The 17,639-nt window shown below is 34.1% G+C and overlaps 2 protein-coding genes and 1 non-coding gene across 3 annotated transcripts in view; all 3 read right to left on the bottom strand.

Annotated features, from left to right (window-relative positions):
- The window catches only part of LOC126972747 (calmodulin-binding transcription activator 1), a 258,853-nt gene that overhangs the window by 158,206 nt on the left and 83,008 nt on the right, over nucleotides 1-17,639 (bottom strand). The gene's annotated exons all lie outside the window — the stretch shown is intronic.
- Nucleotides 3,884-7,317, bottom strand: LOC126972839 (UDP-xylose and UDP-N-acetylglucosamine transporter). Its single transcript, XM_050819933.1, has 2 exons — nucleotides 7,161-7,317; nucleotides 3,884-6,769 (listed from the first exon to the last, which is right to left on the bottom strand). Exon 2 carries the CDS (start codon nucleotides 6,761-6,763, stop codon nucleotides 5,753-5,755), a length of 1,011 nt encoding a protein of 336 aa, XP_050675890.1. The 5' UTR covers nucleotides 6,764-6,769; nucleotides 7,161-7,317; the 3' UTR covers nucleotides 3,884-5,752.
- On the bottom strand, nucleotides 6,811-6,882 carry Trnae-cuc (transfer RNA glutamic acid (anticodon CUC)). The gene has a single exon. It is a non-coding gene; the product is annotated as a tRNA-Glu (tRNA).

Raw genomic sequence — 17,639 nt, 5'->3', positions numbered from 1 at the left:
AAACATAATAACTTTCTAAACAGCCAGTGTGAACTTAGCGCAAACTTCTTTGAGCGGAATAAGTCGTAACAATTACGCGGTGAGTTCCATATTTAAAATTTAAAAAGTCGACATTATTTGGCGGGATACTGATTTATGTTCAGTTATGTATCTGTGGCGGAATTAAATTAATTGACGGAGTATCCGCCATGGAATCTATCGTCTGATGATATTTACCAGAGTTTTACAGATATCCAGAACAGCCAAATTTGTCATAATATATCAAAGAGCATAAACATTCTGAACAAAGATGTAACTTTTAATTTCACGAATTGTCCTAATTTGACTACTACTAATATTACTATATATTATGAATAAGTAGTTTAGATAAACAAATAGTTTTATTTTCCTCATATTTGAAATGAAAATTAGAGTGTTTAACACGGGTAAAAGAATCAATTCCTACTCGCACTATAGCCACCCTCGCTGCGCTCGGGCATCTAATTACCTCGGGAAATGATTCTTTCGACCCTCGGTTAACAATCTACTATTACTTCTAATCTACTATTTCTTAATCTAGTATAATACTTAAAAAATTATTATTTCTGTACATGCTGTGTTTATTTGTAAATAATCTCTACATTTAGCTCCTCGTTCTTAGTTCTACTTATTATATTTGTTTGTATTATTGTAAGTAATATAAATATACCCAATAAATAAATAAAATAATTAAAGGTGAATCTTCTGGTTTTGTAAGAGAATGCTGGCGGCGGTGATCACTTAACGCGTGGTCATACCTCAATATCCACAAAAATTGGTTTCTTAGAGAGTCGATTACAACAAAACGCATTGAAAATTGAATAGGAATAAAAAAATAGAATATTTATATATAATTTGAAATATCCATTAAAAAATTAGGAAGTAGCTTCTCCAAAAAAAAACCTTGGAGTCAAAAATCTTCGAATTTTCAGCTATAAAAACATATTTTTTTGATAATTCAATAGAATTAGTACTTTTCTAAAACTTAAACCGAACAATTTTGCAATTTAATATGTAGATTTTGAATAAACAAAAGAAAATCAGTAATAAATGCCCATTTGCAGCTTAGCCACATGTTGTCAGGTTGGTTGTAGGGTTTACAATCCTAGTCAGTACGCGCCTTAACAGCAGGTAACCCGTACGCTCGTTTGTTAGCAGCTGAACTAGAATTGATGTATGACTGCTGATTTATATAAGTATAATCATTTCATTATATTAGTACTAGCTGACCCGACAGACGTTGTTCTGTGCATAATAAAAAAATACTGTTTTTTCTTATGTATTTGTCAATAATATTTCATAACACCAAGAATTATTTTGTATATTTTACAAAATAATTCTTTCTCTCACTGTGAATGACGTTCTATATAATGTATAGAACGTCATTGCTCCCTGTTGACAACTATAATGAAATTGTTTCACAGCAGAACTGTCAAACCGTGCGTCAATAAATGAAAATATGTCCATACAAAACAAGTATTGGAATTAAAAATAATAAGGGGTCTCAAATCGAAACAAAAACTATCCTATCTCTCAAGTTGGACAAAACTGCACTCGATGAAGTAATCCCCATTAAAATCCGTTCATTAGTTTAGGAGTCCATCGCGGACAAACAACGTGTCGCGTAATTTATATATTATACTAGCTGCCCCGACAGACGTTGTTCTGTAGATAGTAAAAAAACAACTGTTTTATATTTCAAAACATCAAAAATTATTTCGTCAATATGCTCCTTGTTGTAAGAATGAAATTGTTTCACAGCGGAACTGTCAAACCGTGCGTCACTAAATTCTCTCATAGAAAATATGTCCATACAAAACAAATATTGAAAATAAAAATATTTATGGGTCCCAAATCGAAATAAAAACTATCCTATCTCTCAAGTTGGACCAAACTGCACTCCATGAAGTAATCACCATTAAAATCCGTTCATTAGTTTAGGAGTCCATCGCGGACAAACAACGTGTCACGTAATTTATATATATTAAGATGATACATATTACATTTATAATACTTTGGGTTTATGTCAAAACTTCGGGAGTCATCGACAGCAGTCTGTTGGTAGCGTTTATGTACTCATGTGCCCAACTTTGGCAAAGTTCTCCATTTCTTTTCAAAATTTTCCAAGTCTTGCAATCTATATAGCCTTAGAAAGAAAAATATAAAATTAGTTTCGAAAGCAATTGAGTTATGAAACTAATTTAATTATTTAGTTATCAACCATCTAAATGTATACATTTCTATAATAGGCCACTGTTCAGGCATTATCTATAAATAAATTTAAATGTTTTATAAAAAAAATGGCTCTGTCGTAAATCCTATTACTCCACTGCTGAATATCTAAATGATCGGATAGCCTGGGACTAGATTGTGATTATTTTATAGCGATAGAAATGAGTGTACAATATTGCATATATTTATTAAAAAGAGCGCAAAAAAAGAATGCTGGGAGAGTTTCTTTCGCCGCTTCTTGTCTCTCAGAGTGCCATTTGTTTCCGAAGTGGTAGTAGTTATTAGAAATGACATCAAAAAGAATTCTAAAGGAATCAATTTTGAGAAAATAAATGCCTTTTATACCTTTTTATCTCAAAGTAGTGATTTTCATATCTACAACATAAGAAATAATTTATAGCTAGTTACAAATTCTAGTGGGTTCCATTTTACACAATAGTTTTAAGGGCAAGTGTTATGATACACTTTTATAATAAAAGCCCCAGTCTATGTTCAGACATTATCTCTAAATTAATTACAATAAAATAAATGCCTTTTATACCTTTTTATCTCAAAGTAGTGATTTTCATATCTACAACATAAGAAATAATTTATAGCTAGTTACAAATTTTAGTGGGTTCCATTTTACACAATAGTTTTAAGGGCAAGTGTTATGATACACTTTTATAATAAAAGCCCCAGTCTATGTTCAGACATTATCTCTAAATTAACTACAATAAAAGAGTAAAGTCTACGCTATATTGGACATTTTTTCTTGATTATCGGCGATAAAGGGAGTGTAGTTGAACATCAAATACAAATTGCATGTTTTTTTTTAAGAAACGCTACTCTTTGGAACAACTTAATGAACAGGACTTTCGTGAAATGCCTTCAGCGTAGCCTGGAGCAACATTTAGACTGTATTTGATCAAAATCGGTGCGCGAAAAAAAAGTTTGTATTTATAACCATAGGTTATTTGAATTAAGAATAAGCATTTATACAAATACACGTAATACATTCACGTAAATTAAGCCGCGGTCGAGGTCTAGATAGAAACTTTTACTGCTAGATAACCAATCAAAACAGGCCAGGTTTATTACTTTAGTATTGTGACAAGCTACGTCTTACAATCGCGATTTATATGTCACTTTTTTGTTAGTGTTTTTTTTTTCATGAAAATAAGGGACGAGACGAACAGGATGTTCAGCTGATGGTAATTGATACGCCCTGCCCATTACAATGCAGTGCCGCTCAGGATTCTTGAAAAACCCCAAAAATTCTGAGCGGCACTACAACGGCGACTTGGGACATAAGATGCAGTAATTTCACTAGCTACGGCGCCCTTCAGACCGAAACGCAATAATGCTTCACGGCAGAAATAGGCGCCGTTATGGTACCCATAATCTAGCCGACATCCTGTGCAAAGAAGGCACTGGTCTCGAAATGTGCGTGCATTGCTCAAAATAGAGGTCAACCTCAATTTTTTTCGACGTTTTCACAGCCGTCACATCCAAGACAGATAAATGATATAAGCGCCGAGAGCATCTGCGTAGCCTTTGGACGCAACAAGCATTGGTGCTCATGATGCAATTTCTTTAGAAAATGCACATAATTTTAGGGATAAATAATAAACTAGTGAATAAAACTGAGCCATTAAAATTTAAGAATTAATTTTAATATTAAATAGAACATTGAAATACAATTGCTTAATGTTTTTAATTTCAGCTTATTAAGATACATTTTTAATTAGAGCAGTTTTACCTTCATAAATGGATAAATAAAAATCACAATGCTTATGTTGCCTTGATACTTACAAAATAAAAGTTCAATTAATAATAATATAAATTATTTTTTAATTACTGAACCTAGTCAAATAGTATTTCAGCTACTCAATTAGTACTTATATCAAAATGTACAAAAAAACAATTCGGTACTAAAATATAAATATACAAAAATTTACAATGAATATATAATAACGAAAAGAATATAAACCTTAAATAATAACAATGATTATTAATTTCATAAATAGCTTTACAAATAATTATTTATTCCACAAGTCACAAAATTACATTATATTTCCTAAATTATCAATACATTGTCTATGGCCGCATTAAGGGCGTGACTTAAGAGTTTTATCTGTGGTTATCAAATTCTAACTGTCAGCATGACAGTGCTGTTTTGAATAAATCTATTTAACCTAATAAGATAATAAATAACGTTGTAATGCAAATTTTGTGCCTAAGATAATGTCTATATAGAGTCTGTTGCTGTTAGACAAAAGATAAAAACAGGCCAGGTTTAATACTTTAGTGTGCGTGACAAGCTACGTCTAACACTCCCGATTTGTATGACACTTTGTGTTTAGTGCAGCAATGCACGCACATTGTTCAAAATAGAGGTTAAATCTAAACTCAATTTTTTTTGACGTTTTCACAGCTGTAGTAGTCTATCTAGAAGTACAAATTAAAGTAGTTTAAAAAAAAACTAAAAAACACGCTTTGGTTGATAAGATAATAGTTGAAATTTAAAATGAACATCAATTTCTGCCTTATCGACGATAGATGAAAAAATTATATAAATCAACAAAAATCTTATTTTGCAAATTGAAAAATGGAATAATTTTATCAAATTAATTTATTGTCATCAGTCCTCGATAAATCTACGAATTTTGAATGAAATCGGTCCGTTTAAAGTGGGTCAATATCGCGCCCAAATATGTCGGCTACAAACAAATATACATATATATATACATTTGAAGCTAATAAAAAGGGTGTAATGGCCTAAGTTATGAGCTGTTATTAAAAAAGAGTCAAATATATTATATACTACTTTAGTAGGTAAATGCTTTCAATTCTTGTACAACATAGAGGCGTCAGATTAACCTTGAGGCCTACCATTTTTGTGAATTGCAATGACAAATCATTCAGCTAAAAAAATATTAAAAAAACATCATACTAATATAAAATTAAATTAATATCGTAAAGTTATTGTCTTCTCATTGCATAAAAATTGTCATTATAACATTAAATTTCAACAATCGAAAAAGTTATATGCGTGACCTTGACTAATACAATGTTCATAATAACTTAATTGTCTACTTATATTAGAAAATTTGTTATAAATTTGATTATATGACTTATTTCGTTTTGTTCACTTATGGCTATGTCTATTTGATATTAAAATATAAAAGATTATAAGATAATTTATTCGCATCAAGATAATATTGTAGCTCGTCAGAATTTTATCAATTATAATGCATTAGGGTAAGTCCAGATAATTTAACGTCCTTTTTTATATATTGTGTACCACAGTCAGCCAGAGCAAAGCATTCTGTATTCGCAGACTGCTGTCTGAAGTGAGCAGTAGAATACGGCGTTTTGCTCTATGTTTAAAGTTAAATTAGACGGACTAACCCTTTATCCGAAGTTACCCCGACGCAGCTGTACATATTTTAAAATCAAATGTCAAATTAATTAAAAGCAACAATAGTACACCTACATCACAGTATGTATCAATTAATATCTACTGCTTCTTCTTCTCACTCTTAGGTACAAACAGACCGACACACTTCTGCAGCATTTCAGTGAATATCATCGTGCCTATAAATACTAACAGAGTACCGATCCAATGTCCCAACGTGAAGGGGTTCTTGAAGTACACTATTGAGAACAATAACGAAACAAATTTCCGCAGAGTGACGGTCAAAGTGACGACAAGGGACGCACATTCCGTCGTCAGCACGTAAACGGCGCTTATACATAACCCCTGAGTGATCACATACAAAATTAGCCACATAACCTGCCGAGGCAATGTGATCCCTAACAACACCATTTCGGGCGTATCTAGGGCAATTTTAACGTGATTAATTAAATTTGGAGATGTTGGGAGCCAGAATACTAAAGGTAATAAGTGTGTGTAGAATAATGCTTCCCAGGGATGCTTGCCGTGTTTGGAGTATAAGGATTCCTGGAAGATACCCATTCGCGCCGAGACGAATAGTGCGAAGGTTAAGATGGCAATACCAACGCACCACCAAAGCCAATCAATGAACTTTAGCTTCTCTTCTTCCACCGCGTCTTCGTGTGTTTCTCTTGGTGCCTTGACATCTCCGCTTGACTGTATGGTACATATAGCGATACCAGCCGAAATCATAAATACTGCCACATATTTTAAAACTGAGTAACGTTTTTTTAGTATCCACACTCCCATGGCCATATTCGCCATTAGGGAACCAGCTCGGAAAATCATATGTAGAGGCATAGAAATGTTGAAATCGAACGCATAATTGTTTGCCACGCTGCTCGTCCAGAAAAATCCGACTAGGAGAAGGTATTGTTTGAATGGTATATTCCTTTTCGCAGTTCCAAATTTACCAACAGTGCAGAAGCCGACTGTGGCAATGAACAAAAATTGCAAAAATGTTGATAAGTTACCCGCGCCAGGGTCTTCTTTCACAACCATTTCCAAGAACACTACGTTTGAACAACATCCCACAAACACCATTAAAATGGCCAAGGCTGCTTTTATATTCATCGTGATCTGCAATAAAAACAAAATATAAAAATTTAAAAAAAAGTGAATTCCGATACCGGGAATCGAACCCGAGCCTCCTGGGTGAGAGCCAGGTATCCTAGCCACTAGACCATATCGGACATGACGGATACTTTGAAATTATATAACCAATGATAAATTCTATATTAAAATATTAATAATATGTGTAGCTATTGACATTTTTGTAATAATTGTTCTTCTTGCTTCTAATATTAAATCAAAATTTATTTATCATTACTAATCATTATAAGGTAACAACACTTATTCAACAATAATCGTTCCCAGCATTCGAGGTTATACATACACAATTATTAAGCCACATAAAAAGAAGAATATTCAAGGCTACTTGCTAACTACCAGATACATAAATTATACTTACAGTTTCGTCCTCCTTTATATAAATGGTAAATAAACACTGAATTTATGAACTGAAATACATTATGACAAGCAGCTCCACCGTGCACGTTTGACAACGGCGACAGCTGACGTTTGCGTACGGACTGCGTTATCGACAGCGCTCATTGTTAAGCGTTGATCTTGTTTGTAGAATTGTGACCATGGCCTCGAAACTCCTCAAGTACGCGTGCGCAAACTGGCTCGTTGGTAAAACAGCGTATCGAGTTGAATACAGTGTACGCTAGATGGCGCGTTTACGATAATATTGGTAACCAGAACTTGATGAATTTGATATTTTTAAAATATAAAGCACAGGGTAAGGTTTTGGTAAAAAATAAATAGATATCAAATAGTTACTGTCCGAGATAATTAATGATTCTAAATTACGATTGTGATTTATATTTACAGTATTCTGCCGTTTATCGGTTTGTTTTAGATGTTTGTCTATCACTTTGACAATACTCCGTGTTACTTTTGTACCGCCCGCTGTTAAATACCTAATTTATATAATTAAATTGCAAAATATATCCTGACAAGGATTTAAATGAGTTATTTCCAAATCTTTGTAAGATTATTATTTTAAGTACTATTAGTTAATTTTGTTATCAATTGTGTAAATAAACATATACTTTTATATGAATATCTAATCCTATTTTTTCAATTATTTTTTTTGTTTTATAGTCATTGATGTACCTACATATTGCCTTTTTTAGCTTTAACTACTAGTATTACTATGTAAGTATTTATGTTATTAACTAGTTATTACTTAGGGGAGTGGCAGAATAGACAAGACTCTTCCGACACTAGAAAAATTATTTCAACAACGTTAATGATGATGAGGCTATGAACTAAAGTAACAATTTGGTCCACATATCTACAGACTTTTAAATGTAATCTCTGTACTTGAGCAGATATGTGTCACTGTCAACATCTGAAGAGTCAATGAATATTTCAAGCGATCATAATGAGAAACTGCTTTTCTAGTCACACCTAATGAGTGTTTGCACATAGCTTCAGCATTTTCCACTAATTTTGTTCAAAACAAAAGAAATATTTTTTCAGAAGATATGAAAGTCATCAGTCACAGTAGAAATAAATTAACCTTTTTTAATGAAAAAAGTGACGTTGGTAGCATCATAGTTACTGATACTCTTTGTACATTCCAATGAGGTGCCCCTCGGAATTCTTGCTTGAACCCAAATTGGACCTTGTTATGCGCAAAACAGGCATATCACATTTTTTCAAAAAGTGAGTTATAAACGCAGTCATGCTAATTTAGACATGGCGATTTTTTTACAAAAACACCCATGTCGATATCATCAGCTCAGAATTTTCAAGAATCCTGAGTGGCACTGCATTGTAATCTGTCGTATATACGCTAATAAATTCTAATTCTATGGTCAGAAGGCTATATTTTATAAACAACAATAGTTAGACAGCTGAAGAAGTAAGGTTTTGTTTACAGAAGTGTTGAAAACTTGTGCTTACAAAAGCACCTACGAATAAAAGTCTTTTACGATGGTACAAAATTATTTATGTTTTAAGAATAATATTTGAGGTGACCACGACCTAATGGCAAGTCATACTCATGGACTATCATAGTCATGGGTACAGAACCCATAACAATGATATCTCAAAATCTGAGCACCACTACGATTGCAGTCATAACTATGAGATTTAAAATGTCTCAGTCTCATCAGCCAGATTGCAGAAAATGTCATCGCTGTGGTATCCTTGGCTACCCATCCGTGCAAACAAGCTTTCCACTGGTGAGGACCAACTCACTCTTAGCCGGTTTTCTTTAAGAGTTGCTATGCGAGTTCTAGTACCTTCTATTTTGGATTTGTATGCTTTAAAACAAACCAGCTGAACGCATTATAACGTCTTCACATTGAGATTGTCGGTTAAACACTGTTGAAGTTGAGTTCTCCACAGATATTGGGTAAAAATAGGCAATTTATCATTGGACGAGCAACGTATCTGATATTAAGGGGCGTTGCAACCGATAAACGTGAATTTATTGGGGTTTTTATTATCATAACAATAAGTCGGCTGGCCCAGGCTTACAGAAATGGGTCCATTACTGTTGAAGTTAGTGGGATGCTTATGCACAATTTGTTTTTACAGTTTCCGTTACTTTTTTTTAATGTACTGTACATTTACTGTATCTGGCATTTATCTATCGGAAGTTAATATATTACATCCTACTCAGATAATTTATACGTCTAGATAGAGTCTCTTGCTGTTATACGACCGATGAAAACAGGCCAGTTATATTAGTTAAGTGTTCGTGACAAGCTACGTCTTACACTCGCTTATTTGTATGACACTTTGTGTTAGAGTGCGTGAATTGCTCAAAGCTCTTGCTTTTCAAAGCTGTCACAGGTTTTCTAGATGATAGATTCATCTGAATCTACTTACTTCCTTTAGGCGTCCTTTTCATCAGAACAATCAACTTTTTGCTCAGTTACCAAAAGAATCTAAATCTGCGCTAGTTATTGTGTTTATAACGTAATTATTTCTATATGGGTAACCACTTCAAAACAATTGATGGCAACAACAATAAACAATGTTTGTTTGTTAAATGATGTTTCATACGCCTATATTACCATGAACTCTACTTATATACATCTAACGCAATCCTTAGTCATTTTTAAAGACGTTATTATCGTCAACATTAAGAAATCCTGTCTACTTGAAAATTTGGACACGTTTTTAGGACCGACGACAATTATACAAGACATTATAAATTTGGCCCTTTATCCTTAACAGGAATATTAAAATGTAGCAATAGAAAGTATATTTTTATATATCGAAACTTTTTATTAGATTAACCTACTTTTGACTCTTTAAACTAGGAACAAACTTATAATGCCTACTACTTGGATAAGTCGAGCTAGTTAGCTTTTTAGTTGAGCGGTGTATTTGTTTCTACTTGAAATTATGTAAACAAGATCACACAATCACAATGATTAGGAAAAATATTTCAGTTTAAATCTGAATGTATTGGTGTTATTAATAAATAATTTATAAATAAGTTAAGTTAGTTAATCAGAAGACCTCAGATACCATTTTCTTCACTCAAAAATCTTTGGTATTCTAGGAAGTTTTCAATTGATTACATCGCAATAAAGCCTAATCTAAGAGCTAATAAATAATCCACTTAAGTTCAGCTCAACGTACTACAGTTGGTAACTAATTGAAACACTCTAACTATCTCATAGAACCAGGTGGAAATTAGACGAAACTAACTGAAAGCATAATCACTTAGTGCATTTGTTGGGTCTTGTGAATATGAACGTAAATAGAAATTGTATTAATGTTTATGAAGGAGTAAATTGAACTGGTTAACTCATTTAGCTGTTATTTTTATAGTAGATTAGTAACATATAGAGTATTGCTGTCATCTTTGATCTGGCGCACCCCAGTATCAGCTCGAACCATTCGACCGCGTGCAACGTAGAGCAGCTCGAATTGTCGGGGACCCAGTGCTCTGAGAACGGCTGGATCACTTGGCGTTGCGTAGAGACATCGCTTCATTCTGTGTCCTCTACCGCATTTATCATGGGGAATGTTCCGACGAGCTGTTTCACCTGATTCCAGCCGCCGAATTCCACCTTCGCACGACACGCCACAAGTTAGGATATCATCCCCACCATCTGGATGTGTTGCGGTCCTCCACAGTACGGTTTTCAAGGAGCCTTCTTCCACGTACTACAAAGCTGTGGAATGAACTTCCTTGTGTGGTGTTTCCGGGACGATACGACATGGGTACCTTCAAAAAAAGCGCGTACACCTTCCTTAAAGGCCGGCAACGCTCCTGTGATTCTCTGGTGTTGCAAGAGAATGTGGCGGTGATCACTTAACACCAGGTGACCCGTACGCTCGTTTGTCCTACTTTTCCATGAAAAAAAAACGTAACCGCCCGCCGTGTCGCCTGTATAGATTTCGTTTCGCATTCTACCAGTAGAATAATCTACATTACTGACAAGAATAATAAAATGGTTTTTATAGTGGAGGGACCGTGATCATATGTACCTACATATAACAAAATTTTGCCACACTTTACCGTGTGCTTCCAGGATCTATAAAAAGAATAGGGAAGTCCCAAACCCAAGGATGTCGTAAGAGACGAGTAAGGGCATTTACAAGTGGGAGGCTTCTTCGCACAGGATGCCGGCTAGATTACGGGTTCCACAACGGCTCCCTTTTTCTGCCGTAAAGCAGTATTGTGTGAACATTATTGTGTTTCAACCATTCAAAAAGTGTCTAACTATATATATTGTCGGTGAGGCAAACCCATAAGATTGACCCCCACCAAAAGGTGCCCATCGCGGATAAAGAAGTTTTTACATCAAAAAGAATCACAGAACAGTTGCCGGTCTTTACAGTTTAAACTTTTATAGATCCCAATGAAGGTAAATAATACAATATCGGTCTTCTTGCAATGGACATCGGAAAGAAATTTATTTTACAGTATTTTGAAGTGGATTCTTCTGATATTAAATATAACCGAATAAAACGGCATTCTTCCTCCATTATTCTCTACACAGGCATAAAATTTAAAGTAATTTAATATTAAAATGATCATCTCAATAAGGTTGATATTAGCGCGCTCAGTTACGTAACTGTCACCTCGTGGTATAACGGTGTGTAATTCAATTATTCCGCCCCAGTGCACGGGACTAACGACCTTTTAGACGTGTACCACGCGGTTAACCCTATAGAAGGAAATATTACGGGTGAATTATACTTGAAACATCCGATTACAATGAGAACCGGTCAAGAGTGTGTCGGATATATTGAAAATTAACATTTAATTTTTATTTAACTAATAATATGTTTACAGGCTTCTTCTAAAGATAATTACATGAATAACTATTAATCTATGTTTGTACTATAACATAGGTATAGGTCGCCTCTATGTTGGATTTCAATAAGGATTCATATTTTTAAATATAACTATTATGACTTTTAACTTATACCTTGAATAACTTTTAAGTTCTTTATTTTAATGGTGGACAAACGACCATACATACGGGTCATAATGACGCAATATGATTACCCCGGCCCATACTCTCCTTAAAATACAAAAATCACAAGAGCGTTGTCGACCTAATAAAGGTACATATAAATTGGAAAACTGGACATGCATCGGTTAGTAACAGGGGAGATCGAACCGGGTGCCACGTGGTGAATCAGCAGTTCTTAATATTGCGTCAACGTTTTTTTCCTTTTGAGGCACGGAACCCTTATATGATCATTTTGTTTTCCGACCGTCTGTCTGTGAAGCCTCTTACGTCATCGACTCGGTTGACACGGCCATCTCCCATGTGACGTCCCATATCCAGAACAGGATCAAGGCCTGCTCGAGGCAGGTCCCGACGATGCAACCGCATCATCTAAGCCTGCCACTAGAGACATATGGGCCCCGTTTCGCGTTTCGGGGTCCCATAAAAAAAATCGTAGAGAAGTGGTTAAAGTCTCTCGACTATGAGGCAACGGAGATTTTACTTAAACAACTTAAATAATGTACAGAGTATAATAACTTATCCAATGTTTACATAGATCAGACAGAAAATATTCCACACGCACTTAACATATATACACGCACACAACACTCACAAAAACACACAGTATCGCACGCACACACACACTCACACATAGTTACACATATTTATCATTTATGTTTATAATAATAAAAAGTGACTTACATATTCGATAAGAATTAAAAATCGTAATTGTAAATCTTTGTCGCTGTAATTGTTAAGGTGTTCAAAAGTAACTTTCCAAATATTTAAATTGTTAATTTATATTCATTTCATAACCTTTTTAAATTTATATTCATTTCATAACTTTATTATTATTTCACCACCATGTCAATAAAACTTTTGTTAAATATAACACATTGCTGAATTGGAAGAGCGGAGACACCTGGTACAGGCATTATTTGCTTAAAAGGTGACTCCGGCCACTAGCTGCTGTAAACTATGATTTTAAGAGAAATAAATTATTATTATTATTATTATTATTATTATTATATGTCTCTATATATAAATTACGTGACACGTTGTTTGTCCTTTTTTTGTCCTTTGTTTGCGATGGACTCCTAAGCTAACGAACGGGTTTTAATGGGGATTACTTCATGGAGTGCAGTTTGGTCCAACTTGAGAGATAGGATAGTTTTTATTTAGATTTGGGACCCATAATTATTTTTATTTTAAATGTTTGTTTTGTATCGACACATTTTCTATGAGAGAATTTAGTGACGCACGGTTTGACAGTTCCGCTGTGAAACAATTTCAGTATAACAACAGGGAGCATTTTTTACGAAATAATTCTTGATGTTTTGAAATATTATTGACAAATTCCTACGAAACAGTATTTTTTATTATCTACAGAACAACGTCTGTCGGGGCAGCTAGTATAACTATAAAATTTTGCATATAAAACCTTCATTTACTATAAGTATAGGAAAAGAAAAGGCAATGGGAATGGCGCTCCAAATTTTGAATTCAGATAACAGTGTTGTCATGTTGGGTATCACATGAATGAGTGTTATTGGTACAAGGTTCAACAGTTTTTTAATTATTTTAATAACGCATAGTTTTCAATTTATGACCAAGAATGAAAACCTTTTCCCTTTTTATAAGTAAGTTTAACTTAACAGAGATTATCCATTAAGATTGATTATCCTGAAGTTTTCACTATTTTTTTGTATGATTATTATCCAATTAAAGGAGATATTATATATATTGGAGATAGTATAATTATTGGAGATATACTCCAGCAATATACGGCAATACTTCAAGCCGGCCCACATTCTAGCGCTGTACAAAGCGCAGGTCCGGCCACACATGGAGTATTGCAGTCATCTCTGTACTCTGTGAACGGCTGGATCACTTAGCGTTGCGTAGAGACGTCGCTTCATTGTGTGTCTTCTACCGCTTTTATCACGGGGAGTGTTCCGAAGAGCTGTTTTACCTAATTCCTGCCGCCGAATTCCACCTTCGCACTACCTTCCATCCTCACCATCTGGATGTGTGGCGGTCCTCCACAGTGCGGTTTACAAGGAGCTTTCTTCCACGTACTACAAAGCTGTGGAATGAACTTCCTTGTGCGGTGTTTCCGAGACGATACGACATGGGTACCTTCAAAAAAAGCGCGTACACCTTCCTTAAAGGCCGGCAACGCTCCTGTGATTCCTCTGGTGTTGAGAGTATTGGGCGGCGGTGATCACTTAACAACAGGTGACCCGTACGCTCGTTTGTCCTCCTATTCCATAAAAAAAAAGCGTTTATTCACTTATTTACCTCGTTTGGAAGGGCATTATGCTCCCACATTAAAACAAAAACTTCGATTTCACAATTGAATCTGTGAATAATTTAGACAACCACAACAAATTTATATAAAAAAATACATATTATACTAATAGGTATAATATCTATTTTTTTTCAACATCTAATATATAAAATTCTCGAGTCAAGGTGTTCAACTTTGAAGTCCTCCGAAACGGCTTGACCGATTCTCATGAAATTTTTAGTGCATATTGGGTAGGTCTGAGAATCGGACAACATCTATTGTTCATGCCCCTAAATGTTAAGGGTGGTTCACACGAATTTATTTTTTTATTTTTTTGACATTTTTTTTTAAATTTGTTTGATTATGAGTCAGCATTAAAAAATACATACAACTTCAAATTTTCACCCATCCACGATCAACAGTTAGTTTTGTATCGCGATTTTAATATCGGCAATACAAAGTTTGCTGGGTCAGCTAGTTTATATATATTATTATCTCATCTTATCTCATTTTTGCGCTAATACCGCCAATACATTGTACAATATTATTTTGCGATATTAAAAGGGAGCGGGGAGGTGTATTTCCAATTTAAATTCGTACGATGCGAATACGATTTCAAATTACTTGTAGAACATCAAAGACTACCAAAATCATAACCCCTTCGAAAGTTGATATCTCAGAAAAGAACGGGCGCAACTGATTTGGCGGGCTTCTTCTTTTTTTATAAGATTTATATTTTTTATAAATGCAGGAGTCAATCTGGGAGCCTATACTTAACATGTATCTCATGACTTAATATCTCTATCCTATGGCATGCATGCCTGGTAAGCATATGCAATAGTTTATTTAGAAATGTTTGGTTCCTGAATAGCTTTTTATCCAGATTTAAGCTATTCCCATCAGTACCTTTCAGGACCTAGATTTTTAATTATATAGCCTAAGGTTGTTCACTCTATTCCTAGTCTTTCGAAGCAATAAGAAAATCATTTATGCTATAGTAACCCTTACCACACAAAACGAAGCACCAGCTTTCAAATAAAAAAAGAATTATCAAAATCGGTTCACCCAGTCGAAAGTTTAGAGGTAACAAACAAAAAAAAACATACCGACGAACCTCCTCCTTTTTTGAAGTTGGTTAATATAGAGTGGAAAGCTGACCCAGCAAACGTTGTATTGCCGATATTAAAATCGCGAAACAAAAGTAACTATTGATCGTAGATAGGTGAAATTTTGAATGCTGACTCATAATCTAACAAATTTAAAAAAAAATGTCAAATAAATTACAAAAAAAATTGGCGTGGACCACCCTTAACATTTAGGGGGAATGAAAAAAAGATGTCCGATTCTCAGACCTACCCAATATGCACTCGAAATTTCATGAGAATCGGTCAAGCCGTTTCGAAGGAGTTTAACTAGAAACACCGCGACATGAGAATTTTATATATTAGATAATTAAAACTGAAACTAGGACTAGTAGGTCGATATTCTTATAAAACTGCATCGACCTACAATAACCAAATTGTGTAAATCTAAATAGCATTGTCTTTATATTCGAGGCACGCTTTTCACTCCCCGTGTTTCCAAACGAAATTACACTGTAACATAATGTATTTGGGGATAAATTCATTTGATTCGTATTACGTCGAGTTTGTTGACCCGGAGATAGATTTTCATGAGTCGCTCTCCGTTTGTCATTTTCATCTCTCTGCGTTAATGCAATAACAGAAAAATACATTTCTACTAAAAATGTTTGGTATTAGATCGTGCTTTTTAATTCAAACATTTCAAACTCTCCCTCTCTCTATTTAGTTTCTTAAGTGACATCTTTCAACTATGAATATGTTGATTTAAAAGAGTGGCAATGAGTTTCTTGCCACTTCTTCTTATTAAAGCTCAACCTATTGCGGAGTGGTCAAATCAAATCAAATCAAAATCAGTTTATTCAAGTAGGTCACGAAAATGACACTTATGAATGTCAAAAAAAAAAAAAATTTTTCTTATTGAATCTACCGCTACTTCGTAAAAGGGTTGAGCTAATGAGAAGAAGTAGCAAGAAACTCACTGTACTGGTGGTAAATGTAAAAAGAAAAAAAATACATTCACAAGTGTCCTTTCCTCTTTCCTTTCTTTGATTTGTTTTATTTACACTCCAATGATTTTCGGATAGATATGCCCTGGATTCGCAACATTTTATGATTTTAGGTCAGTCAGACGAACCCGAGAAACGAAGAAAGTATTGTAATTCTAAAGCTGTATAAAAATCTTTTAAAAAGGGCTTAAGTTTAACTTGCACAGTAGGACTACGATAAAGAAACACGCTCACTTTATCTTGACACTATTCAATGCTATTCCAGAACTGACTAGCCAACTCTGTACCATACATACTCAGATATAATGCTTTGACAAATGTTTGCGTGTTTTAATGTTACAATGTATATGGACAACGCCATCTGTTGGATGTTAAGCGAAAGAACGTAAAATGATTCTAACAATGTATAATATTAAATAAAACATTATTTATATAACGCGTACTTATATTGTCTTTGTAGAACAACAGTTTCAAGGGCATTTTGTATTGAATAATTGTTCCGACAAGCTCAAACTAAAAACTTGTTCATAAATATAATTTAGTTTTTAAAAGTATTAAATTTTTAAAAGAACATATTGTAATTTAAGTTGATGTCAATCTGTCGTTTTGGCGAAGAATAGAAAAAGAGAAGAAAACAATGAAAAGAAATATTGTATTGATACAGAAATAAAAACATCAAAACACAACTTATTTGTGAGCTATGCTGGCGTTAAGCTTTAACTTAACAGGGAAATCAAAAAAAAATAACAAAAAAATCAACCGCATTCAAAAACACTATTCCAAAACAATAGATATAATGTGCACTAAAAAGTATAAAAATAATTGCGTATTTTTATACAATCTAATTAATTAATCTTATTCTAGTTACGATTATTGTAATTTTTGGAATCGGTGTCCTTCCGCTGCAACCCGCTCTCGCCTCTCGCCTCCTCACGACTCACGCACATCTCACCTATAACTATGTATGTAGTAACAAAACTATCTTGGATGAAGCACCAGCTTTCAAATAAAAAAAGAATTATGAAAATCGGTTCACCCAGTCGAAAGTTTTGAGGTAACAAACATAAAAAA

Source organism: Leptidea sinapis, chromosome 27 (assembly GCF_905404315.1).
Source record: "Leptidea sinapis chromosome 27, ilLepSina1.1, whole genome shotgun sequence".
NCBI lineage: Eukaryota > Metazoa > Arthropoda > Insecta > Lepidoptera > Pieridae > Leptidea > Leptidea sinapis.
The sequence above is the reverse complement of the archived record's forward strand: the minus strand, read 5'-3'. Positions and strand labels throughout refer to the sequence as shown.